The sequence below is a fragment of the Asterias amurensis genome, chromosome 6, assembly GCF_032118995.1.
Source record: "Asterias amurensis chromosome 6, ASM3211899v1".
NCBI classification, from domain to species: Eukaryota; Metazoa; Echinodermata; class Asteroidea; order Forcipulatida; family Asteriidae; genus Asterias; species Asterias amurensis.
The window spans coordinates 17,813,425-17,839,685 of record NC_092653.1 but is presented as its reverse complement, the minus strand read 5'-3'; the positions used below and the strand labels follow the sequence as shown (position 1 = coordinate 17,839,685).

The 26,261-nt window shown below is 39.7% G+C and overlaps 2 protein-coding genes across 2 annotated transcripts; both read right to left on the bottom strand.

The window, feature by feature from the left end:
• Window positions 1–480: 480 nt before the first annotated feature.
• Window positions 481–26,041, bottom strand: LOC139938364 (aspartate dehydrogenase domain-containing protein-like). Its single transcript, XM_071933827.1, has 8 exons — window positions 25,954–26,041; window positions 11,604–11,739; window positions 10,164–10,248; window positions 8,926–9,069; window positions 8,014–8,122; window positions 6,841–6,961; window positions 5,484–5,641; window positions 481–3,716 (listed from the first exon to the last, which is right to left on the bottom strand). The coding sequence occupies exons 1-8, from the start codon at window positions 25,997–25,999 to the stop codon at window positions 3,679–3,681; spliced, it is 837 nt and encodes a 278-aa protein (XP_071789928.1). The 5' UTR covers window positions 26,000–26,041; the 3' UTR covers window positions 481–3,678.
• LOC139938363 (uncharacterized) lies at window positions 12,605–25,934 on the bottom strand. The gene is made up of 7 exons (XM_071933826.1): window positions 25,699–25,934; window positions 23,015–24,427; window positions 22,039–22,389; window positions 19,985–21,349; window positions 16,843–18,717; window positions 16,006–16,572; window positions 12,605–15,504 (listed from the first exon to the last, which is right to left on the bottom strand). Exons 1-7 carry the CDS (start codon window positions 25,735–25,737, stop codon window positions 15,352–15,354), a joined length of 5,763 nt encoding a protein of 1,920 aa, XP_071789927.1. The 5' UTR covers window positions 25,738–25,934; the 3' UTR covers window positions 12,605–15,351.
• Window positions 26,042–26,261: the final 220 nt, after the last annotated feature.

The window sequence follows — 26,261 nt, the reverse complement described above, 5'->3', positions numbered from 1 at the left end:
TCCACGGGCAGGGATATGTCGGCAAGTGTCAGGTCCAACATGCGACTCTCTGCATGCTAATTAAAAGTTCCAGAGTTATTGTCAAGTATATATAGCGCAGAATTGATTTATTTGGCGGCATCAGCTGTGTGACATTGTAAGGGCAATTTGCTGGTGGCATATGCAGTAGGCCTACTGGCCGCTGGCCCCGCCCACAAAATTATCACCAGCGACAAATTTGAAACAAGAAGATAGCCCTTGAGATGGGCTGTCCAATGGCGTCAAACTTGTTCAAATGTAGCATTATTCTGTGGGTGACGTCGACCCTTTTCACTTTCTGTTTTGCCTCTTTGGCAGCTCTTTTTTGTGTACAAAAATCCCATTATGAGCAGAGTGTCCCCACTTAGCCGACAGGTCATTGCCGACAAAGACATTACAAATTTTGAACGTTATTTTACAGCTTAACAAAAATAAAACTTATTTCCATCGTTTTTGTCATCGTTAAAGTTGTATTACATCATTCATTTCTTGTTTTTATTCTAACACTTTTTCAAAGGTGAAACAATATAAAATGGTAGGCTTAAAGAAAGCAAGAGTTCTTTACTAAATATTTTAGATAACAGAGTTTGTGAACATAAGTTAAAGAGCCTCATGAAATACTTTTGAAAATACAGTTTAAGAAGTCATGTAAAAAAATATGCTGAAGTTATGCTTAGTATTTAGGCTGGTATTTAGAAGTACACGGAACTGTTAAAGTACACTATATTTAAATTGTGACAGATAAACAAGCATCATTATCTTTAGCTACAGTGCATCTTTGGCAAATTTATAAATAGTTTTGGGTTGAACAAAGAAAAGTAGAGTGTGACTTTAACCTGCAACCTCCAATCCAAATTTGTGAAAATGTTTTTCATCCACTATATTATTACAATGATTCTCATTGAAACATTTCAGGACTATCCTGCTCTTAGTTTCACTCATATGCTCAAAAGCTGTATACAACCAGGTACAACACCTCAATTGATATCAGGGGCGGATTGCACCAAACGGTCTTAAACCGGTCTATGCGCTATAGCCGGCTAACTTGAGACGTGCTTAGACAGTCTTTAATTATAGACCGATTGCAATAGCGCGGTCTATAATTATAGCCAGTCTTAAATCTTAAGCCTGCTCAGAGCTGGCTTTAATCGGTCTTTGTTTTGGTTTTTAAAGATGGCGCTGCTTTTGTTAGTTGTAGACGATTTGATGCAAAGGGCTCAACGACGAGATGATATTTAGAGATAGATTACACCCATTAGAGGCATATGATGACGATAAATTATATCATAAATATATGTTCCCAAGAGTAAAAATGATACAACTCTCAGATTTGATATCCGATGATTTAAACCAAAGCAATAACAACAATGCCGTACCACCAGTGCCTGCAGAGTGCTAAAGTATTATGGGACACTTGTTCGTATTTCATTACTTTTCAGCGACTTATCTAAGACCGGCTTATTGCAACAGGCTTAATGACTGACTAAGCTAAGACCGTCTAAGGCAGATAGCCGGCTATAACTGACTGGTCTTAGACCGCTGACTTAGATCGTTTTATTGCAATCCGCCCCAGGGCTTTTTCATCTGCAGCACCAGCCCTCTGGAATACTCTACCACTAGGCCAAGGCATTCGCACAGCTTCATCCTTAGACACATTTAAATTGCAACTGAATACCTATTTGTTTCCTAAGTCACTTTAATAAGGCACTCTGTTGTTCCTGTTCTTTGTATAAACTTGTTTGTTTTTGGTTTCTTTTCCTTTCCAACACCTCGCATTAGTTTTCTAGATAGATGGCACTATATAAATGCTTCTTCTTCTTATTATTATTATTATTTAAAGAAAATTCCGGTAGGCAACAGCAAGTGTCAGAAGTTCAAATCAGTTCTTTAGATTTACCATACACACAGCAAGGTTTAAAGACACTTCACACATTTGGTAACTGTCAAAAAACAGTCTTCTCACTTGTGTTTCCCAACATATGCATAAAATAACAAACCTGTGAAAATTTGAACTCAATTGAATAATGGAAGAAAAAACAACCTTGTTACTCAAGTTGTGTGCTTTCAGATGCTTGATTTCGAAACCATCCGTGATTGGAATACACAATCAGAGAAACATTCGTGCTAAAACATTTCTCAAATTGAAATGTTTTTAATCCCTCTCTCCAAAAAGGCAATGAAGGAAATCATTTCTAAAAAAAGAAATTCTTTATGATCAGCTGTAGCGCTTCCTACCAAAGAGACTAATCATGGTCATTAATTTCTGGAGTCATTACGAATGGTATACCTCCCCCCTAGGAGATTGAGGAAATTATGGGTTTAGGATAGGTGACTCATTAATTCATGTCTCGGTTTAAAGCCATTATACACTTTCGGTACAGAAAAAAAAATAAAGTTCACAGATTTACAAATAATTTAAAGGGTTTACAGAAGGTAATGGTGAAAGACTTCTCTTGAAATATTATTCCATGAAATGCTTTACTTTTTGAGAAAACATTAAAACAATATCAATTCTCGATAGAGAGAATTACAGATTTATTTTAAACACATGTCATGACACGGCGAAACATGCGGAAACCAAGGGTGGGTTTTCCTGTCATTTTCTCCCGACTCGTATGACCGATTGAGCCTAAATTATCACAGGTTTGTTATTTTATATATAAGTTGTGATACACGAAGTGTGGGCCTTGGACAATACTGTTTACCGAAAGTGTCCAATGGCTTTAAAGGCACTGGACACCATTGGTTACTGTCAAAGACCAGTCTTCTCTCTTCTCAACATATGCATAAAATAAAAGACAGGTCTGTTAAATTTTCACAGATCTGTGAAAATTTGAACTCAGTTGGACGTCAAAGTTGTGAGAGAATAACGGAAGAAAAACACCCTTGTCGCACAAGTTGTGTGCTTTCAGATGCTTGAATCCGAGACATCAGATGAGGTCTGGAATTCAATTCAAATTACTCCTTTTTAAAAAACTACATTACTTCAGAGGGAGCCGCTTCTCACAATGTTTTATACTATAATAATAATAATAATAATAATATGAAGCATTTATATAGCGCTCTACGGAGAACAGAGCGCTTTACACGAGACCGACAACAAAAGAAAAACAAACAAACTAGGATGGGTGGGGAAACAGAAATGTCTTGAGAAGGCTTTTGAATACAGGCAACGAGATCGCCTCTCTCAGACCCGCGGGGAGCTCATTCCATAGGCGAGGGGCAGCTATGGAGAATGAGCTATCCCCAGCTTTCGGTCTAGTTCTAGGAACGGAAAGCCGGGTCTGATCAGCTGATGAGCGGAGTCGTTGCCTGTATGCATCATCAGTATTGGAGTTGTGGGAATGAACAAGTTCAACCAGATATGATGGAGATTGGGTGGAGAACAGCTCTCCATTGCTCGTTACCAATTAAGTTTTTAAGCTTACAATTATTTTGAGCAATTACCAATAGTGTGCAGTGCCTTTAAGTTCATCACCTAAGAAAGTGTAGGGATGGTGACCTCTAACGCTTATATTGCATTTGTTTGTGTGTCTGTTCTTGAGCAACTAAAAAAAAGTAACATTTACTACATTTTATTGAAGTCCAAAAGTGAGGCTTAGATTTCAGGAGACAGTTGTCATCAAGATGTTTCAGTCATACAAAATTGCTGGGTCATCATCAACACAAGTGGACTCCTGGACCTCTGTCGTGTGCCCCTATAGAAAGATTGCATAAAAATCAAGAAAACAAAGTTTAAGACTGTTTGTTGATTCTATTTTTATATCATTGATGCTTTTTGGAAATATGAAAAACTCAGAGATTTTATTTTTTGACAGATTCAGGATGTATAATATTTACAATTCAAATATTTTCAATTTAAATATTTTAATGATTTTTGAGGTTGTATCGTAATTTGGGTGTGATCCCTGGCTACACGGCAGTTAACGGTTGTATGGCTTCTGACTGCACCCCCGAACAAAGATATTGACAAAATAGGGACACCACCAATATATAGGGCTAGATAGCTCACAGTTGGTAGAGCGCCCGCACGTTAATCCGAAGGTCGTTGGTTCGAATCCCACTCTAGTCAATTCTTTGTTCAATCCCAAAACTCTTTAAATATTTTAGTGAGAAATTACTTCATTCTCAAAACTACGTTTCTTCAGAGGGAGCCGTTTCTCACAATGTTTTAGACTTATTTGGTGTTTACCAGCATAAGCAGTCATTTGTTTCAAAAGGCCGTCACATTTTTTTCGAATATCTAGAGCTATTATATCCGCATAGGAAGAGTAATCCGTCATTGGAATAAACAAGCAGAGAGACGTTACTGTCAGTAAGTATCGCTTCTCAATTTCCAACTTCGGGATATAAAAACTGATGTATTTTTCCATAACCACATTATTTCAAAATGAAATGATTCTCAAAATCCTTTTTACTATCAAAAGCTGCTGTACTTCTAACCGAGTAAGCTTTTATTGCCACTAATTTCCAGAGTGTTTACCAAATGCATCCAGACACTTTCAAGATTTGTATATTTGCTTTCCATTAGCAGTGTACACTTTGGAAGTGTTGTGGCCGAGCGGTTAAGAGCACCGAATTCAAACTCTGGTGTTTCTGATCAGCAGAGTGTGGGTTCGAATCCCCAGCCGTGACGCTTGTGTTCTTAAGCAAGACACTTGACCATTGCTTCGGATGGGACGTACAGCCGCTGGTCCCAGGTGTTGTATAAGGCATGTAAAAGAACCCTGTGCACTTATCGAAAAGAGAAGGGGTTCGCCCCGGTGTTCCTGGCTGTGGCTGCTGTATGCGCCGTAGCACCTTGTAAACCCTTATAAGGTGCTAAATAATTGGGTCTCAGAATTCATCACTGCAATAACCTATCTTTCTGAAAGTTTATATATACTCAGCGCCTTGAGTACCTTGTTTGGTAGATACGTGCGCTGTATAAGACTTCGATATTATATTATATTATTATTTGCGCCAGTATGAAGTCAAGGCTCTATGGTTCTTTCATAAACATGTGATGTCTTATTTACATCATCTACCGCAATAAAAACGAGTGGGTTAGAGAAAAGTTAAAGGAACACGTTGCCTTGGATCGGTCGAGTTGGTCTATAAAAAAGGTTTGAAACCGTTTGTTATGAAATGCATATGGTTAGAAAGATGTTTTAAAAGTAGAATGTAATGATCCACACAAGTATCACTCAAAATTGCACGGTTTTCCTTTTACGTCGCGAACTAACATGGTCGGCCATTTATGGGAGTAACAAATTTGACTCCCATAAATGGCCGACCGTGTTAGTCGACAAGGTAAAAAGAAAACCACGCAATTTCGAGGCATGTTTGTGTAGATCATTGTATTCTACTTAAAATTACAACATCTTTCTACCCATATGCATTTTATAACAAACGGTTAACAGAACGCTTTTCAAAGACCAACTCGACCAATCCAAGGCAACGTGTTCCTTTAACTTAGTACTTACTTTGCATACTGCTTAAAAATGAAACATAGGTTGCACTCCCAGTGACTTTGCCAATCTGCGCCGGGTTTCTCCTAACTGTGGAGACTGTGAATGCATTTCCTGCCTCAACACTACCGGGCCCTGTCACATCCACCTCAACAATGTGCCAATCTGTTAGACTTGGGTTTAGAACAAGGGGTGAGATGAAAAAGTTAAAACAATGCATTCGCTCGAATTCTTGCAAAAAGAAGTTGACCAAGATTTATGATTTAAAAACAAAACAACAACTGACACTCTAAACTCAAGTGAAGCACATATTAAAGCCATTATACCGGTACACTTTCGGAACAGAAAAAAAAAAGTTCACAGATTTACAAATTAACTTACAGGGTTTACAGAAGGTAATGGTGAAAGACTTCTCTAGAAATATTATTCCATGAAATGCTTTACTTTTTGAGAAAACATTAAAACAATTATCAATTATCGTTATCGAGAATTACGGATTTATTTAAAACACATGTCATGACACGGCGAAACGTGCGGAAACAAGGGAGGGTTTCCTGTTATTTTCTCCCGACTCCGATGATCGATTGAGCCTAAATTTTCACAGGTTTGTTATTTTATATATAAGTTGTGATACACGAAGTGTAGGCCTTTGGACAATACTGTTTACCGAAAGTGTCCAATGGCTTTAAACAAGCATTCTTTCATGCTTATCTAAAAAAAAAAAAAAAAGAATGCAACAAACTGATTATTTCTAAGAGAAGTTATGCCTGTTTTACTGAAAGCTCTTGTGTTTGTAGCTGTCCATGGAATGTTAATGCTTGACTGAATCTAAACAATTGTGTAAGTAGCAAAGAGTATACAAAGGTCATTCTTTTGTTTTGTCAAGTATTCCGTGAACACCTTGCAAAATGAGTACCTTTATTAAAATAGACGAACTCCTCTCAGAACTGATCAACTTCCCTCATTCTTATTTCTAATAAGCAGGAGAGAGTGCTTGTTTAGACAGTGGACACTATTGGTAATTGTCAAAGACCAGTCTTCTCACTTGGTGTATCGCAACATATGCATAAAATAACAAACCTGTGAAAACTTGAGCTCAATTGGTCGTCGAAGTTGTGAGATAAACTATTAAACTGATAAGCCATACCTGTTCATTTAGCCTTTGAGAAAGACTCTGCTAGAGTCGAAACGTCAGGCCATTAACTATTTTTTGCATTTATACCATCGGTTTATTTGGTTGGTAAGTTGTTTGCAACAGCTTATTTTCTTTTCTCAAGCCATGAGTTGAATACAACTGTTTGTTAGTGCTGACTTGTCTAGTGCTGACTTGGGAGGGGAGGGGAGGCAGTGGTGAGGGGAGGGGATATTTTACCTTTTGTCAGCGACTAGTTTTCCTTTTACTTTATCAAAGCCAAGATTGTGTGCTGCAATAGCTGCTGCTGCCATAGTGTTGACATTGTTTGGAGCCAAGGGACACAAACCACGTACAGGACCTGATGAGGAAAAAATAGAAAGTAATTTATAAAGACGTTAGAAATATCTTGAGAGTTTATGCACTCAGATTGGTGGTGTGTTAAGAGCACCAGATTCAAGCTCTGGTGTTTCTGATCATCTGAGTGTGGGTTTGAGTCACGGTCATGACACTAGTGTTCTTAAGCAAGACACTTAACCATGATTGCTTCGTAAAGTTGGGAAGTGCTTCCTGCTCTACCAGCCAGGCTGCAAAACTGATGGATACTCAAGCCTACATCTGTATGGACTGTAAAGGGGTTAACCCTGTTTCAGCCCCAGGAGAAAGTGACAAACGGCCCCTGGAAAAAATAGTTGATTGTAGCTCACACCTTGAAGTGGCCTTCAGGTCTTGTGTGTCTGGCGACTTGCATAACAATATTTTAAAAAGACTGGTCACAATGGGTGTCACAAGGAACTAGCAAATAAATGGCCCCTAAACATGTACATTGCTGTGGAAGACTTCTATATAAAAGGGAAATAAGGGGGGGGGGAGTATTGGTGAGTCTTAAAGGGAAGGTACACGTTTGGTAATTACTCAAAACAAATATTAACTTAAAAACTGACTTGGTAACGAGCATTGAAGAGCTGTTGATAGTATAAAACATTGTGGGAAACGACTCCCTCTGAAGTATTGCAGTTTTTGAAAAAGAGGTAATTTCTAACTAAAACAATAAAATACTTCTAGCTAGAAGTCTTTTATTCCTATCCGAAAGCATTTCTTTCACCATTTTCTCGCAACTTCGATGACCAATTAAGCCCAAATTTTCACAGGCTTGTTATTTTATGGTCATGATGGGATACACCAAGTGAGAACACTGGTCTTTGACAATTACCAAACGTGTACAGTGCCTTTAAACTGCGGTAAGACCGGCAGGGTTGTTGCAAACCACCAAATCAGAGTCCACCTGTTTGAATCCGAGTTACCATTTTATGGTGTTGAATTTTGTTCAGACTAAGGAAAAATCCACCAATTAGTTGAGGGAGCTATAATCAATCAAACTCAATTTGATATGTTGGTTCATGTTCTGCTTACCTTCATATAGTACTGTCTCACCGACATCCAGTGCGTTATCGTTTTTCTCTTTTAATGGACTGCCCAACTTAAAGCTGCTGGGATGCTTCTTCATTGTAACTGTTAAACCCTAAGGAAAACAAAACCATGCAGTATATTAGCATAATGTTAATATCACAGAGATTAACCGTGACATGGTAAGTAGAATTATTTAAATTTCCAATGCACTACTGTACGTAAGTGTATGGTTTTTGAATTGTCACATTTGGGCAACAATTCTATTAAAACTGATAAAAACTAAGTTATCATTTTCAGTGGTCATAATTTGTTTAGACCTTCGTTTGTTTATGTTTGTTTAGATGATCTTCCAATCAAGGGAACTCGGCAAACTCACACTAGGGGATAAACACCAAGCTTGCAACAGCCAATCTAGGATTATTTCACTTTTAGGATTAGAAATTGCACAAATCAAGAAATTGTGATTTAATAACTAGACGACGATACTTATTCTAGTCATTGCGAAATCAGCAGTTAGCCTGAGGGATTCAAACCGTCAACCTTGTGGTTGCAAGTCCTGCAGTCTAACCACCGAACCCGCACTTTTGTTTACAACATCAACCACTATTTTGAATAATAATAATAATATCAAAGTCTTATATAGCGCACGTATCTACCAAACAAGGTACTCAAGGCGCTGAGTATATACAAACTTTCAGAAAGATAAGTTGTTACAGTGATGAATGAGAGGCCTAGTGAATAGGCTTAATTGATTTTTATCAATATTTTAACCTTGTTATGCCACATTATTCAGCTTCATGCTGCCAGTTGTTTTTTAAAATAAAAATGAATCAAAAATGAATGAATGAATGAATGAAATAAGATCGGAACGTAATGCAGTCGGATGACAGCACTGTAGTTCAGGGTTGCACTTACCTGCAATGTTCCCCTGTCCGCCATTTTCTGAATGTCATTAGCTCCCCAGAATGCACCACTTGGAATGTATAACCCATGATGCTTTGCAGCTTCCTTGAGCTTATCTTCTACTTCCTGGTCAGCCAATGCTGTGGGTGACCCCACCTGAGTTGATGGAATTAAAAACAAATACAATATTTTAGTAGACCCAGCCTATTTTCTGTACTTACTGCCGGGGTAATAGTTAAAAAAGTAGAACAGTTCTTTTCTGAGAAGTCTCCCAACAAACCCCTGAACATCTACTCCGCGGTAGTAGAATAAAGCACGACAGTTCTCTAAGAACAAACTCTACCTGGCAAGTAGATACACACATGGTGTTACCGCAAACCAAACATATATTAATATTTTATTAAGCATACCATTCTCAATGTAACAATTTTCAAGGAAATATAAAAGGTTCACTTAAGAAGCTATATGATTTATGAACAAATATGGTTAATTTCCAGCTATTAAATGTCCACCTGTTTGATCATTACTTGCTTCATACAACCCAATCCATGTCACCTATGGTCTCTCCCTCGTTCCCATGTATCGTCTCCCCACCCCCACCCCACCCTTCCTTCTCTCCTTTTCCACCCCCCTTTCCTTTCCAAGTCATCCTTGGTTTATTCTCTGTTTTGATGAACATTTTAATTTCGGTGTGTTTTAAAACTATTTATTTGTGACATGTGATATTTCTTGAAGGCTTAATGCATTGGAAAAGACTCTGCTATAATTATGATTGAAACATGTGGCCATCACCAGGCCTGATGTGTTTCTCTTGTAAAAGGCGATTAGGGCAGTTATCCTTAAAGGCAGTGGACACTATTGGTAATTACTCAAAATAATTATAGGCATAAAACCTTACTTGGTAACGAGTAGTGGGGAGAGGTTGATAGTATAAAACATTGTGAGAAAACATTGTTTATTATTTTATGTATATGTTGAGATACACCAAGTGAGAAGACTGGTCTTTGATCATTACCAATAGTGTCCTGGGGTGGATTTCACAAAGAGTTAGTCTTATCACGAGTTAGGAAGATCTACTAGTCCTAACTTAGGACTTGCTGTACGTTTTTGATATCTCTTAGGACTATAGTCCGAAGTCCTTACTCTTTGTGAAATAGACCCCTGTGTCTTTAATAAAGGACCTCTATGAGGGAACGTAAAAAACCTCAAGGGGCACCGAGGGTTATGTTAACAATTTAATAAGAACCTACCATGTAATCAGCTACTGCTAGAAATGCCTCTCCATATTGGCTGGATATCAATGGATGAGCAACTTCAACAATGAGATCTGGCTTTCTGTAAAAGGAACATCAGGCATGATATTTGAACAAGAAACTGTCGTCGATTTCACATAACTCTTCCCAACTTAGGATTAATCTTATGACTAATTAGGACGAGTCCCAACCCTGCACTGTAGTATGCAGACCTTAAGATCAATCCTAAGTTAGGACGAGTTACTCGTCCTAACTCGAGATAAGACGAGTCCTAACTCTTTGTGAAATCGACGGCTGGAATGGTGTAAAACAGCCAACCACCAAATGGTCGAACACATGTAAAGCTATGTTTTACAGGCTTTGGTATAGCAGGTCTACAGCTTCCCTCTTGAAGGGGCACATTATTTTACCTCTGATCCGGGGTATATGAAGAAAATGTTAATAAAATTATTGGCACAGGGTGCCATGGGTCAAGTGAGGCCCGTGTGCAATTGTCTATATGTTTCAGTAAGGTGGGCATCTTTCAATGAGTAAAACACAAGCAAGCAGAAATGACAATGCTTAAAGACAATCACACAAATTCAAAAATACTCTTCGTTTTCCCAAGGGCAAAAATATGGAAAGTAAAACAGAGGTACCAGGTACTAAAGAGTGTAATCAAACAAATAGACAACACAAGCCTTGTTTAGAAGACAACGCTACACTCATCCTCTGAATTTCAACAAATTGTGTACAAATTTGTTCAAACTTGTTTCATACTAGAAAAGTTGTTGACATAATATCTTTCCTTGCATAATGACATTCACTCATCTACTGCCGCCCGGGGCCCAATTTTATAAAGCGTATCATCATCATGTCGGTTTTAAGGTCCTTTTCCAGTCTGTAAGCACAAAAATTGCTTAGCACAGACCAATTTTGCTTAACAGAAACTACTGTAGTCACCAGCCAAAATTATATTGGGTACATACTCCTTATTTGCTTATCAAAGAAATTTGCTCATCAGCATGTTCTGCTTTACAGCTTTATGAAAATGGGCCCAACATATTATAAAGTGTTCCAATGTGCTTATTTTGTCAACATGTTTCTCCAAGCCTTTCAACATTTTAAGGTGAACGTACTTCCAAGGGGATTTGAAAGTGATTGCACATAATTATAATAGACCCTTCCCATGAAATATGCTAATCACATTCGCGCATGCGTACAGACCCTGTTGGTTGGCAAACGCCATAGAGTTGTGCACTAAGCAGACGCGCAATCGCGTCTGCGTCATGCACCCATTAGCCGTGTTCAAAACAGCGCGATGTTCCCCCATTTTGCCAACCAAAACGTTAGTGCGCACGCGCTATGTGCAATTTACATATTTCATGGGAAGGGTCCATTAGTGAGTGACTTCAGATAAACTGCTTGCTACTGATACATGTACGGTATATTCATTACCTTTCTGCAAATCCTGCAAGATTTTCCAGGATGAATTGCTGTGGAACCGATTCCTTCAAAGCTGATGCCGTTCTGTTCCAAACGAAGGCAATGTCGAAGTCTTCACTTTCTTGTATCGACTTGAACAAAAACTGTCCTGTTATAAACAAAAATATGAAAGTATTATTAACTTGTTGTACAAAATAGCTACATGTACATGTACAAGAAACAGCTTTTGATGTATCAAACCATTCCTTTAGGGGAGGGGATGAGAGTTCAAAGGGGGATGCAAGACTTTGAGTGGAGGAGGTGGTTGAGGCCGGTTTATAGTCGGTCTATTTCCAGATGGAAGTTTTGACGCGCGGCACAGTTTATAGTCATCGCTGAGGCCTATCATCTGTCTCTTTTTGTGATCGCACGTCAAGATTTCCCATCGCCTGACCATCGGCGACCATCTATATATGTAACTCCGCCTTAAGGGTTCACAACACAGATCTATCACGGGCTAACAAAAGCACCCCAAATTGAAAAGATGTTATCAATTTTTTAGGATTTTTAGGGAGCATAATGTCGTATGCAGCCATACACGGAACAAGTGTTTTCAGCAGGGACCAATTTCATGGCTCTGCTAACCGCTGAATTCCGCGCTTACAATCACGATTCCCCGCTTACGTGCAAGTGCCAAATTTCTGCGCTAGCGTAGAATGCCTAGTATCGTTGAGTATGCACGCGCAGATGCCGCTAACCCGTGAAATATGCTTGCCGTAAGCACAGAATTTCCTGCTTTCATAAGCGCCGATTCTGTGCTTACGGTAAGCAGAGATATGAAATTGGGCCCTGATAATCTCCAAAGGAATAACTTTGACCTTTGTGACTCCACCTACATGTAGCTCTGTAGGCATTTTTATACTTTGCAAAAACAATGGGTCTTATTGTATTAATGCTGTACATTTCAAATAATAAACTAAAACTAGTAGAATTGTTACAAATGTTACCTTGCCTACGACTCTCAGGTGAACTTGTGCTTTGAGATTTCATAAAACATCAAAATATTAATACATTTACAAATGCTTGTATATATAACAGAATTTTGTTTTATTTCAAAACATCAAAACCTGAATAAAATATTCCATCTAAAAGTACTTAAATTTATTCAATGTTTCCTCATTCTTTCATCTGAGGAAAATGCAGTCTTGAAAGCCTATAAATAAAATACAATCTAGATATAAACGAACATGTACAAGAACAAAATCATGTGAGCACCAAAATAAAACTGAAGGCAAGAATATCTAAGAGAAAAACTATAATTTGATAAATGCGTGAATTGTGTGCATTGATATTCTTTTAAAGCAATTTCTGAAAAATTGACCAGGGCCCAAATTTCATAGAGCTTCTAAGCAGAAACATTTGCTTGTCATGAAATTTCTTCCTTGATAAAAATAGGACTACCAAGCAAATTTGCACGTGATTTTCAGGATGAGCAAACAGCTGAATACCAGTAACAAATTAAAATATGGTTGGTAATCCTGTTTTTATCAAGGAAGAAATTTCATGCTGAGCAAATTTTTGTGCTTAGCAGCTCTTTGACATTGGGCCCAGGAAAACTTTTACATGTTATTCAGAAAACCTGAAATGATTTCATAGTTTAACAATCAATGGGTGTGTTCGTTTAGCTTCCCTGGGTCGACCCGGTCTGCCCCCGGTGCGTTCGAATAGCTTTGACAACATTCCAGGGGCTCACCCGGGTCAGCCCCCGGTGCCCTGCTTGTGGAGTGGGTCACTTGGGGGCTGGCCCCAGGTGCATGACGTCACTACGAGAGCAGTGAGTGATCGTTCGTTTAGCTCTTGTCAGGGGCTCACCCGAGTGAGCACTGCGGGGTAGACCCAGGGAAGCTAATCGAACGCACCCAATAAAAACTAAACTGTCAAACTTGAATACAAAAACAACCCAAAAAGTAAATGAGATAATCAATGGCTTTACTTTTTCGGAGAGCTGAAATTGTTCATTGTAAAGACAAATATTCTTCAACTTTTATATATCAGAGTAAAATGAATCACAAATAAATTTTTATTGAATTTGTTGCTTTAACTCACTCTCCAGCCAAAAAGCCATTCGTGTGTTAGTATACAACTAATGAATGTTTACGAGTACAATGGTGCGAATATGTTCATGAGTTGAAAGATGGAATGTTCTATTCAACGAGGCGGAGCGGAGTTGAATGGAACATTCCATCTTTCAAGAATGAACATATTTGCACTATTGCACGAAAGAAAAACATTCATTATTTGTTTTATATAACATCCATTAAGTAGATCTTTGTCATTTTGATTGGAGGATACAACTTTCAAAATAAACAAAGCGTAGGCCTACAATTTCTAATTGTGAAATTATACCCCTTTCTTTTGGGTTGGCGGGTTTGACAATGTGCGTTCTGTACAGCTATTTTGAGACACGCAGAAGCCGAATGCTAGTAATGTGCCTTGCAGTAACACTGCTGCGTTACCAAAGACATGCGCACGCGGTGATGTTTTTTGCTCAGCGTGCAATACTAGTTTTAGGATGGAACGAAAAATGCATGCTGAGTGACGTAGCCTGCAATAGTACTTTTATTTGCCAATACGTGACGGACAATCCTCCAATCAAATGGCAAGGATCTGCTTGGGTGTTATATAAATTTGAATAATGGCTGGTATGACGTGCTTGATCACAAATTACCACTTACATTTGAATTCCTTAGACTAATGATATTATTCGGGCAAGCTTTTGAGTACAGTCACGTAAAGATACGGTGAACACCCACACACAATTTTGAATGAATATCTCTGGGACAACGATACAAGGGGTTCTGGAGGTTGCTAGAAAAACTTGAAATATGAACTGATGAATTCAAATGTAAATGGCAACTTGTAACTAAGCAAGTCATTGTACAAGACTTGGTATCTACATGAAGTTTTACACCGTATTTAGGTTTTTAAAAATTAATTTTTCTCAGAGTGTGGGATTGACTCGAGATTCCATGTCCATTTTGTAATTGTGTTTGTTTGTTGAAAAATGTCAAGTAACAGGGATCCTTCGTACATGTAGGAGTTACGAAACACAAATACTGAATGCATCTTGTTAGGTTTTGTCACAGAATATAACCACTTTGCAAAGTCTTCACTGATCTTGCTTTTCCTCTTCATTCACCTTCGCCATGGGGAAGTAAAAAAAAGTCCAGGGGCCGAATTCACAAAGAGCCAAGATTGATTGTAACTGAAAATCAAATGAGTTGCTTAGAAAGGTGTGATTACACAATACAAATCGCTACGTTAATTTTGTCTTGCAATAGTTTAATGCTTTGTGAAATCGGCGACGGGTTTCACCTCGTGATTGTATTCAATGCACTTACATGTTCATATAAAATGCATATAGTTGATGTTTGTTTAACATATCTCTGCAATATTTTCTGTACAAAAATGCTCTTATGAATTTTGATGTTAACAATTTCATTGCAATCTTGCCACCTTTTTTCCCTATACATACATTTACTTTTTAATGTAAACATGTACATTTTCTCCTTGCACAAAAGGAAACCGAAATTCATGCGACTATAATCACAACAAATAAACTCGCATAAATTTGCAATATGAACTAAGCACTGTCATGGCACTAGCATCATCTTCAAATAGTGGTGCTCTAGCTAAAGCGGTTTTGTGTTTCAGTGAAACAAGAGAATAGTTGGGCAGGTTTAGGTTCAGGTTGAATAGGTATTGTGTGAAGCCTCTAATGTTATCTTCTTTCCTTTTTTATTTGTTTTTTCCTTTTCTTCTGTTTTTTCTCTGTTGGTTTTGAGGTTTCCTCTCTGACGTTGTATTTTGCGATCTTTTTCCTGTTGGCATTTCCCGACACAACAAAGCTTGGGCCTCTCTTCTTTTTCCCAACCTACAAACAGATTGACAGTTAGAAAAACATAAGCATATAACTTTAGGTCAAAATGGTTCTAAGAAACAAACCAGGCCCGATACTTCACGGAAGCAACGGAGGTGATTGCCTTGCCCTCACCCTTTCAAAAAACAAAGCATACAGGCCTGATAAACACAACAAAAGAATGGTGAATTTAAATCGTTGGCAGTAACACTACTTAAGCCCGGTTCATACATGTACTTCCTGCGAATGCGATTAGAATGTTGACGTCACAAATACTTCGCAGGGGGTTGAGTTGTGCTCAACTCTGTTGCGAATATCGCTAAGAAAACAGAGATGTGACGTCAAATTCACATGAAATTTGCACTGCATTTGCATTTGCACAAAGTATGAACCAGGCTTTACATCTCCTTCCAAGAACTTGTCTTGCTATAATATATTCTACTGCCGCAGAGTAGATTTTTTAGAACTTGGTTAAAAAATTATGAAGTTATAAATATGATTACCAAGAACACATACCCCCGTTCTTTGTCCTATGGAGTCTTCTATCTCCTTGAAAAGATCAGGTCTTGAATCAGGAAGACTGGCAAGTGAATGGTCACCTCGTTGGCCAACCTCCATTTGGTCAGCCAAAACATCGTCTCTTGCATCTTCGCTCAGGCCTGTTGACTTCTCCACACTCAATTCAGGCCATCTGGACTGGAACCTGTGGAACCAGTGGGAGCTTAATGTCTGACCTGCATCACGTTTGTTGATATTGACAGCGTATGTTGTAGCCAAATCAAGAACTTCTGCTGTGCTATATCCGAAACCCAGTTCACACATTTTCTTCAGGTGGTTTACCAAGTTGCTCTCTTCCTCAAGGCTGAACAGAGGAGGTGGTCCTGACTTGGTCACTTCAGGGCCAACTTTCCCCTTGACACGATCCCGTAGTGTTCCCTCAGGGACACCAAACCTCCTTGCAGTAGCACGAATTGAAACTTTTTTACTTTTCACCCAACTAACAGCTTTTGTTAAAGCTTCTGAAGAATAGCTCCTATATGACGAGTTCTTCCGGGATCGTATCTCTGGACTTATGGATGTCTTCTGTGGAATAGAAAAGGATTTGAAAGTTAAATGTTGTGTCTGTTTCTTCAACAGCAATTATTAGTTTTTGAAATATATAACTACATGTAACTGTCTTTTTCTATGAAATCAATCGTTCTACTCTAGCATAAACACAAACAACTAAATTGTTCCCTTTTTAACACAAAATTATCAGATACGTTATATGGACTTGAAACCTACATAGACAATAAGAAGTTCATTGTATTCTAATTCATCCCACCATGATAAGAAACCAAACATGACAGGTACCTTCTTTCTTTGTCCTAATGAGCCTCCTCTCTTCTTAGAAAGATCAGGTCTTGAATCAAGTAGGTCGGCAGGTGATCGGTTACCTTGTGGAATGAATGCCACTGGCTCAGCTAAAACGTTGTCTCCGACCGCCACTTGCTCAGTTAACTCGCTTTCTCCCACTACCACTTGCTCAGAAGAAAGGTCGGCAGGTGATTGGAAACCTTGAGGGATGAAAGCCACTGGCTCAGCTAAAACGTTGTCTTCGACCGCCACTTGCTCAGATAACTCGCTTTCTCCCACTACCACTTGCTCAGAAGGAAGGTCGGCAGGTGATTGGAAACCTTGAGGGATGAAAGCCAATGGCTCAGCTAAAACGTTGTCCTCGTCTGTCACTTGCTCAATTAAATCATTTTCTCCGACCTCCACTTGTTCAGCAAAATCATTTGCTCCAAATTGCAATTCCTCAGCAAAACAATTTTCTCCAACCTCCCTTACCCCAGCAAGATTGTTTTCTCGGACTAACACTTCCACAGCAATATAATCTTCACTGGGCTCCACTTCCTTGGAAGGAAGGTCCGCAGATGAATGGTCAACATCTGGGTCAAAATTCACTTCCTCGGTCAAATCATCTTCTGTTTCAGGAACACACTTCTTTACAATCTTCGGGGCTTGAGCATATATGGTACTGTCAACCACAGCACTGTTCAGCGGGTAAATCCCCCATTTATGGAACGAGCTTCTCAATATGTCTGTAGTCAGGGGCAGGGCACTGGTGTACGCATTGCACGCAATCTCACAGATTGAGTATTTGTCAATCATTGTCGTTGAGTTGTCTTGCATTTGTTGATGGCAGAGGGAATTATAAACGCTCTCAAATGGCCCAAAACATGAAAGATCCAGTGGCTGAAGGACATGACTTGTGTGTGCAGGCAAGACAAAGAGCACTATGTTTCTATCACGTGCCCAGTCTATCAGTGCTAGGTTAGTCCGAGACAGATAGCCATCATAGAGGAGGAGTATTGGCTCATCTCTCGATCTTTTTGCATTAGGCCTAACACATTTCAAGAAGTGATTTGAAAGGTATTTCTTGAAGATTTCAGCATCTGGCCGGCCACTGTCACTGACGGTCCCAGCCGCACCGTGAGAGCAGCCATTAAGTAGCTCTTGTCTCATACGCTGTCCTTGGAATACAAAGTACAGAGGTAGTTGCTGACCCAGTGCATTTCCAGCACCGATAAGAGTCACAGTCTCTTTGTCCCTTGTCGCATCAAATGCAGTGGATGAGGAAGACGCACGAGCGATGACATGTGGAGAATGGTTTTGTGTCAGACCTTTGTCATCAAGGAAGAATATGCGTCCAGGGGCATCCTTCAACTTGTACTTTGTCATTATCTGATCCAGCTCAATAAAGTATGCATTCACTACCTCTTCAGATGTTGCGTTTGCTCTACGACGATCCAGGCTCTGTGACGGCTTCTTCACAATGAGTTCAGGCCATCTCTTCTTGAACGTACGGTACCATTTGAGGCCAAATGTGTGACCTTTCTTTCGCCTGTTGAGTATGACAGCAAATGCTGAGATTATGTCTCTAACTTCTACTCTGCTATATTCAAAACCTAGTAGAGCCATTTCATTCAGATGGTTCACCAGTTTCTTCTCCTCCTCGGGGCTGAAGACAGGAGGCGATCCTGACCTAGCCATTTCAGGGTCAACTTTCCCCGAGACACGATCCCGTAGTGTGCATTCAGGGACATTAAACCTTCTTGCAGCATCACGAGTGGAACCATTCTTATTCTTGACCCAACAAAATGCCTCTGATAAAGCGGTGGGAGAATAGCTCTTGTATGACCTCGCTCTGGTTTGTTGCGCAGTCACAGGGTTTACGCACATACTCTGCGGGATAAGAAAATATTTGGAAACATGGTGTTGTGACAGATGCAAAACTATAAATTTCACGAAGTACATGTAGCAGAAAGACTTGTGAATGCTGAACCAGCACGGTGGAGATAAGGGTTTAGAGTTTGTATGGGGGACCTTTAGGGAGTGCAGTTTGGGCTATAGACTGTGCAAGTCTCGCGCGCACCGGAGCGAGAAAACACGACAACTGAAGAACTTTATTTTTTTGTGAATCAAATCTTTGCTTTAATTTATTCTTAATGCCGAATCTGAACAACAAAAATACACATTAGAGCTTGTTTAAATAAGTGTTAGCTTTTTAAACAAATACACAATTATCGGTTAAAGTCTACGTATGGACACAAGCTGGGACAAGGATGTTTGTTTGATTTTAAATGTTTTGAAACCCCTTTTGTAAATCTACGCCCGAATGTGAAACTACTAAAAGCTGGTTTATACGCGGACGCACGATGGTCGCAAGGGCGTTAGATAAACGCGTGACGCATTTCAAAGAGGAAGCCGACGCCCAAGCGACCAATGAAAAGGCTTTCCACCCCGCGCGGCCAAAACAAGCGTCTGCGTAAGTTTCTTGACCGGAGATGGGCACAAATTCTTAATTTTTCACAACTAACCTGACCTGAGGTCAAGTTTAAATATCGGTTTTTCTTCGTTATTATGTTGACTTTATTTTTACTTTATATATGTTGTTAATTAGTATTACATTTTTAACAACATATATCATTTTTATGGTCATAAACTACATTAGACTAAAGTATTGGACGAAACAAAATCTCCCCAACGTAAAACTCCATAAGGTTGGGACCACAATGGTCCCGGAAGTTCAAATCTGCGCGAGACTTGCACAGTCTATTTGTAACAGGTCCTAATTCGTGCTCATCAAAATGTATACTACATGTACCTCACCTGCAAATGCATTCATGAGTGCATGCTCACTGGGAATGCGTATTGCAGGTGAGGTAGTTTCTGTAGTAGACCCTTAGCTAAAGTAATAATGAAACTATTGGGAGGTTTATAAATTCCATCATTCAACATTTGCTGCTTGTTTGAAATTTGGGGTGACAACATAACTACACAATTTATTACGATGATTAAATCTTCTCGAAGTAAAGAAAAATAGCACATGTGAATGTGTGGATATCTCGAGTACAAAAATAACCTTCAATATGTTCAATCATCCCTGAAAATAGGAGGGTACACTAATTTTGAGTATTGATAAAATGATATATGTTTACATGACATGTACCTTTTTTGCTTGTCCAGTTGAGTCTCCACTCTCCTTGAAAAGATCAGGTCTCAAATCAGGAAGGTCAGCAGATGAATGGCCACCTTCTGGGTCAAAATCCACTTCCTCGGTCAAATTATCTTCTGTTTCAGGAACACATTTCTTGACAGCCTTCAAGGCTGGAGCGTACATGGTATTATCAACCACGGCACTGTTCAACGGGTAAACCCCCCATTTCTGGAACGAGCTCCTCAAGATGTCTGTAGTAAGGGCCTTGGTGTACGCATTGCATGCAATCTCACAGATTGCGTGTCTGTCAATCGCTGTCGTTGGGTTGGCTCGCATTCGTTGATGGCAGAGGGAATTATAAACGCTCTCAAATGTCCCGAAACACCCAAGATCCAGTGGCCGCAACATGCGACTTGTGTGTGAAGGTAAGACAAAGAGCACTATGTTTTGCTCTCGTGCCCAGTCTATTAGCGACAGGTTGATTTGAGAAAGATGGCCGTCATACAGAATGAGTAGTGGCTCGTATTCCGATCGGATTGTAGTAACATACTTCAAGAAGTGTGTTGAGAGGTATGTTTTGAAGATGTCTGTGCTTGACCGGCCACTGTCACTGATGGTTCCATCTGCACCAGGGGAGCAGCCCTTAAGAAGCTCTTGCTCAATACATTGTCCTGGAAACACAAAGTATGGTGGTAGCTGCTGGCCAAGCGCATTCCAAGCTCCAACAATAGTCACAATCATGTCGCTTGTCTCCGCAAGTGGGTTTGATGTGGAGGGGGTATCTTTGATGACAGGTGGGGACTGGTATTGTTTCAGACCTTTTTCATCTACACTAAAAATACGATCAGGGGCATCCTTCAACCTGTACTTTGTCATTATCTGATCGAGCTCGGTGTAGTATGCATTCACTACCTCTTCTGATGTTGCCTTCGCTCTATAAAGATCAAGGCTTCGTGGCTTCTTCACACTCAGTTCAGGCCACCTCTTCATGAAGCTATGGAGCCATCTGACGCTAAGCGGCTGATCCATCTCTCGTTTGTTGACACCGACAGCGTAGGTAGTAGCCACATCAAGAATGTCTGCTCTGCTATATCCAAAACCCAGTACACCCATTTTCTTCAGGTGGTTCCCCAAGTTGCTCTCTTCTTCAAGGCTGAACACAGGAGTTTTTCCTGACTTGGTCACTTCAGGGCCAATTCTCCCCTTGACACGATCCCGTAGTGTTCCCTCAGGGATACCAAACCTCCTCGCAGCACCACGACATGATCCATTTTTTGTTTTGACCCAACAAAAAGCTTTTGTTAAAGATGTTGGAGAATAGCTCCTATATGAACTTTGCCTCTTCCTGAAGTGTACCACAGGGCTTGTGCACGTATTCTGCATGAAAAGAGAATGTTTGAAAGTTGTGAATATTTGCTCCAAACAATATTAGTTTTTAACGAAATAAATGATCTTTTTCTATACGGTTTTATATTATATAAAAGCAGATCTGTTATTGTTGATTTGGGACAATTATACAATTCCAAAATGTATTGTCATTTTCCCACAGGCACAAAATAATCCTTAGAAAAATAGACCTTCACTGTACATGTATACTAAATCGTCCCTCAAAATGCGAGGGTACACTGAATTTTCTCAGCAGCAGAAATAGTATACAGAGCATGTAATCAGGTAAGGTTTGCGATAGCACGTCTCTTTTACGTAGTGACAGTCTGAGCATACTGATCGAAACAACAATAATAATATAATAATATCAAAGTCTTATATAGCGCACCAATAGGATACTCAAGGCGCCGAGTAATATACAAACTTTCAGAAAGATAGGTGTTATTGCAGAGATGAATTCTGAGACCCAATTATGTAGCACCTTATAAGGGTTTACAAGGTGCTACGGCGCATACAGGAGCCACAGCCAGTGAGTTGTCAATTGTCAACCACAGCCATTTGAGTTGTCAAATGGCAACCATTGGTTCCTTTAAGAACCAGTACCAAGTACTAATCAAAAGACATTTCTCTTGATTATACTCCCACCATGCAAAGATTCAAATCCTACGGGAAATTTGTACCTCTTTTGTTTGACTCATTGAGTCCTCTCTATCCTTAAGAAGATCAGGTTTCAAATCAGGCAGGTCGGCAGATGATTGGTCAACTTGTGGCTCAAGATTCACTTGTTCGGTCGAATCATCCTCTCTTGCAGGACCACACTCGTTGACGTCTATAGCTGGAGCATAAATGGTGCACACAGAAGCTGGTTCTGGTTTCGTCACATTAGGGTCAACTCTCCTCTTGACACGATCCTTCTGTGTGGATTTGGGGACACCGACTTTTCTCTTAGCCCTACCAACTGAAGATTTTGGAGAACAGCTCCTGGTGCATGGACTCTTCATGGGTTGTTCCCCAGGACTTAGGATAACCTTCTGCAAGATGAAAAACAAAATTTGGGAGTTGGGTTTTGCAAACGTTTGCTCTAGTAATCATCATCAAATTAAGCGAACTCTGGCATTGTTTAAAGTGGCTCTCCACTGGGCCCAATTTCATAGAGCTGCTTTTAAGCACAAAGAGTAGCTTAGCAATTAACAAAATTATGTTTATCTGTCAAACTAACACGGCACAAGTCGATTTTGCGACTGGTATACTGATTATTTCTGTTAAGCTGAAAAATTTGAACCATTTTAAAAATTTATTTATAAGCTCCATACTAGGTGTCTCATTAAGAGACAAAATGAGAATACGCAAGCAACTTAAAGGCCCCGTCACACCTTGACGTTTTAGTCAGCGTATGACAATGTATAAAATTGTTTGGCGAATACGCCGGCGTACGTCGAATAAGTTATGGGTAAGTTTTGTATACGTTAGGAGCACGCTGATATGCGTCTGACATGAAAAATGGTAACTTTAAGTATGCTCAAAACGTGAGATTTCAATGACACATTTTTGTGACATTCACATTCACGCGGAACGTGCAGCTTAACATTCCTACTGAGTGACGGATATGTGCGCTATATAAGAACCCACTATTATAATTATTATAAAGACATGTACCTTTTTTCTTTTTCTCAATGGATACTTTCTCTCCTTCAAAAGAGCAGGTCTGGAATCAGGAAGGTCGGCATATGAATGGTCAGCTTGTGGGCCAAGCTCCACTTCCTCCGACAAATCATTTTCTTTGACCTCCACTATCTCAGCCAAATCATCTCCTCTTACAGAAGCACACTTGTTGACAGCCTCGTCTGGCATGTCTGAAACATACCTAGTATCATTCACCAAAGCGCTACTCAACGGGTAAATCCCCCATTTCTTGAATGAGCTCCTTAAGCTCTCTGGAGAAAGGGCCTTGGTATAAGCGTTGCATGCAATCTCACAAATTTGGGATCTGTCAATCCATGTTGTTGTGTTAGCTTGCATTAGTTGATGGCAGAGGGAATTATAAGCGCTCTCAAACTGACCGAAACATTCTACATCAATTGGCTGCCAGACACGACTTGTTTGTGCAGGCATGACAAAGAGCACTATGTTTTGTTCTCGTGCCCAGTCCATTAGTGCTAGGTTAGTCCGAGACAGATAGCCATCATAGAGGAGAAGTATTGGCTCTTCTGCTGATCTATTTGAAGAAGCATACTTCAAGAAGTGTGTTGAAAGGTATGTCTTGAAGATCTCAGCACTGGACCAGCCACTGTCACTGACAGTTCCGTCTGCACCAGGAGAACAGCCATTAAGGAACTCTTGTTTCATTTGTTGTCCTGAGAATACAAAGTATGGAGGTAGTTGCTGACCCACTGCATTCCCAGCACCGATGAGCGTCACGGTCATCTCTTCATCCCTTGTCGCATCAAGTGGGGTGGACTTGGTGGATGAAGGAGACGAACCACTGATGGCACGTGGGGAATGGTTTTGTGTCAGACCTTTTTCATCGACGCAGAAGATACATTCAGGGGCATCCTTTAACTTGTACTTTGTCATTATCTGACCGAGCTCGGTGTAGTATGCATTCACTACCTCTTCGGATGTTGCCTTTGCTCTGTAAAGATAAAGGCTACGTGGCTTCCTGACATTCAGATCAGGCCACCTCGTCATCAAGAGACGGAGCCATTTTCGGGTAAGATGATGATCTGTATCGCGTTTGTTGGTACTGACAGCATATGCAGAAGCTATGTCTACAACTTCAGCCCTGCTGTAAACAAAACCAAGTAGAGCAGTTTTATTCAGATGGTTCACCAAAGCGGTCTCCTCCTCAAGGCTGAAGACACGAGATGGTCCTGATTTGGTCACTTCAGGGCCAATTTTCCCCTTGACACGATCCCGTAGTGTTCCCTCGGGGATACCAAACATTTTTGCAGCACGGTAAATTGACCCATTTGTATTCCTCACCCAACAAAATGCTTCTGTTAAAGCTTCATGGGAATAGCTCCTGTATGAACTCGCTCTGGATTGTCGGGCAGGGCTTCTGGACATACTCTGCAGGAAAAGACAAAATTCGGAAGATTTATGTTGTGACTGTTTGCTTATGTACATGTAGTGTAATAATATTAGTAAAAGAGCTATCTCTTTCTATACATTTTAATTAAGAAAGCCATGCATTTGTACAGTTTTTGGTTGATTTGTGGGTGATTATTTTCATTAAAAAAGTTAAGTTTTTTTCTGTTGAAGATATCACTGGCACAAGCCAATTTATTTTGTAATGTAAAAAAACAATTTATATTTCTTATATGTTTTTTTTTAACATCTGTTTTTATAAATCGCTTTATTATAAACTCAATTCAGCCTTTGGCTGCAATGTTTGATTGTTTTAATTAACCAATAATAATAATAGTATAACAAAAAACACACACATTATTTATTATAACAAACAAATATCTTTTTTGATTTCATTTCAAAAAAATATAAATTTTGAAGGCTTTTATTTGGGTACATTTATAAACGTATGACCTTCTCATGTCATAGAAATAAAACGCTAGTACACACGTACAAACGTTACTTCTAGAAACTACAAGGCGCTCACGGGGGAGCCTTATTGAGTTATAGTTTCTAGAACTAGAAGTATACGTGATCTAGACTTTTGGATATTTTAAAATCGCTCTAAGCAAATATTAGTCAGTGGGACTCCAGTCACAACATCATGCATGACATGGTGAAAAAAGTGAAGAGCAAAAACATTTGAATTTGATTTTACACATGATTTCGGTGTTCAAATATAAAAATAGGCCATAAATACCAGCTAAGCTACCTATCTATCCCTGGTAGGTAGGGAAGGTAGGATGCAGTCAGTGCCACTGCAACGGAGGAGTCAAACCTGGGCTAGTTACCTATCTAATTCTAACTTATTTTATTAACTAAACACCAAAAACTGTTTACTACACCCAATCCCCTAGCCCTGGTAGGACGTCAGTCAGTCCAACCTGGACTACCAATCCCCAATAACGGCATAAGGTTTATCGCGATTCAGAAACGCACTGCATTGTGGGAAGGAATATGGGGCGGTTACTATGCAGTTTGTACGACTCGCACACACAACGCCTATACCTTTGTGTGGGTTCAACAGCGCCCTCTCTTGATATTTCTATTCGTGATAAACCTTATGTTATGGCTGCTATGTGATGATTGTTTTGTATAAAAAACTATAATTCAATAACTGTAGTATAATTTATTTACAGCTTCCTTACAAATAACTGTTAGCAATATAAAAAAGAAAAACACCCACTCTGTCACACTCTACTCTACAGACTTACCGGCAGTTCTAGTTCCGGCATTGCCTTAACTTTCCACATGATGATTCCTCGGCCTGGACTGGGGGTTGGGGCCTGGATGGGTCGATCAGCGCGTGAGGGTCGTACGGACGGCGGACGAACAGCTTCGGCAGCAAGAGAAAAACTTCGTCCGTACGCGTTATTTACGAAGTGACGTTATACATAATTAATAGGTAAAAATCACGAACAAGAGACTCTTCGATTCACTAGATATAAAGTTGCTTCATTTTTATTTACCTAAATGTCCAAATCCAACAATCCCAATCCTCCGATTCTTGGCCATTCTGATGCAGGGGTCGTACGTCGCATGTGTGTGGGTCGGGTTCAGAAGATCCCGCCGAAGCCCGTAGTTTGGCCCAACTCGACCCAAACCATAAACGTAATGCAATGCGTACAAAAAAACGGAACCAGACTATTGTTAGGCGAGCGCACTGTTTATCCGACGGCTGTTGCCTACTGTTTGACCTAATTTAGGCTCACTCTAAACATTGTAAACAATAGCACTTTATTCAACAATTATTTACATAAGAAGTATTTTAATTTTA

Bases quoted from the DNA above. Each gene is read 5' to 3' on its own strand.
- LOC139938363 (XM_071933826.1), bottom strand. From the start codon at position 25,737: ATGTGGAAAGTTAAGGCAATGCCGGAACTAGAACTGCCG. The intron at 18,718-19,984 runs GTACATGTCATG...CTTATCCCGCAG, and splicing joins CAACTGGACAAGCAAAAAAG to AGTATGTGCGTAAACCCTGT. The intron at 15,505-16,005 runs GTATGTGTTCTT...ATCTGTTTGTAG, and splicing joins CCATAGGACAAAGAACGGGG to GTTGGGAAAAAGAAGAGAGG.
- LOC139938364 (XM_071933827.1), bottom strand. From the start codon at position 25,999: ATGGCCAAGAATCGGAGGATTGGGATTGTTGGATTTGGACATTTAG. The intron at 10,249-11,603 runs GTAATGAATATA...TTCCTTTTACAG, and splicing joins CTTGCAGGATTTGCAGAAAG to AAAGCCAGATCTCATTGTTG. The intron at 5,642-6,840 runs GTAAAATATCCC...TCTAAACCCAAG, and splicing joins AAACTAGTCGCTGACAAAAG to TCTAACAGATTGGCACATTG.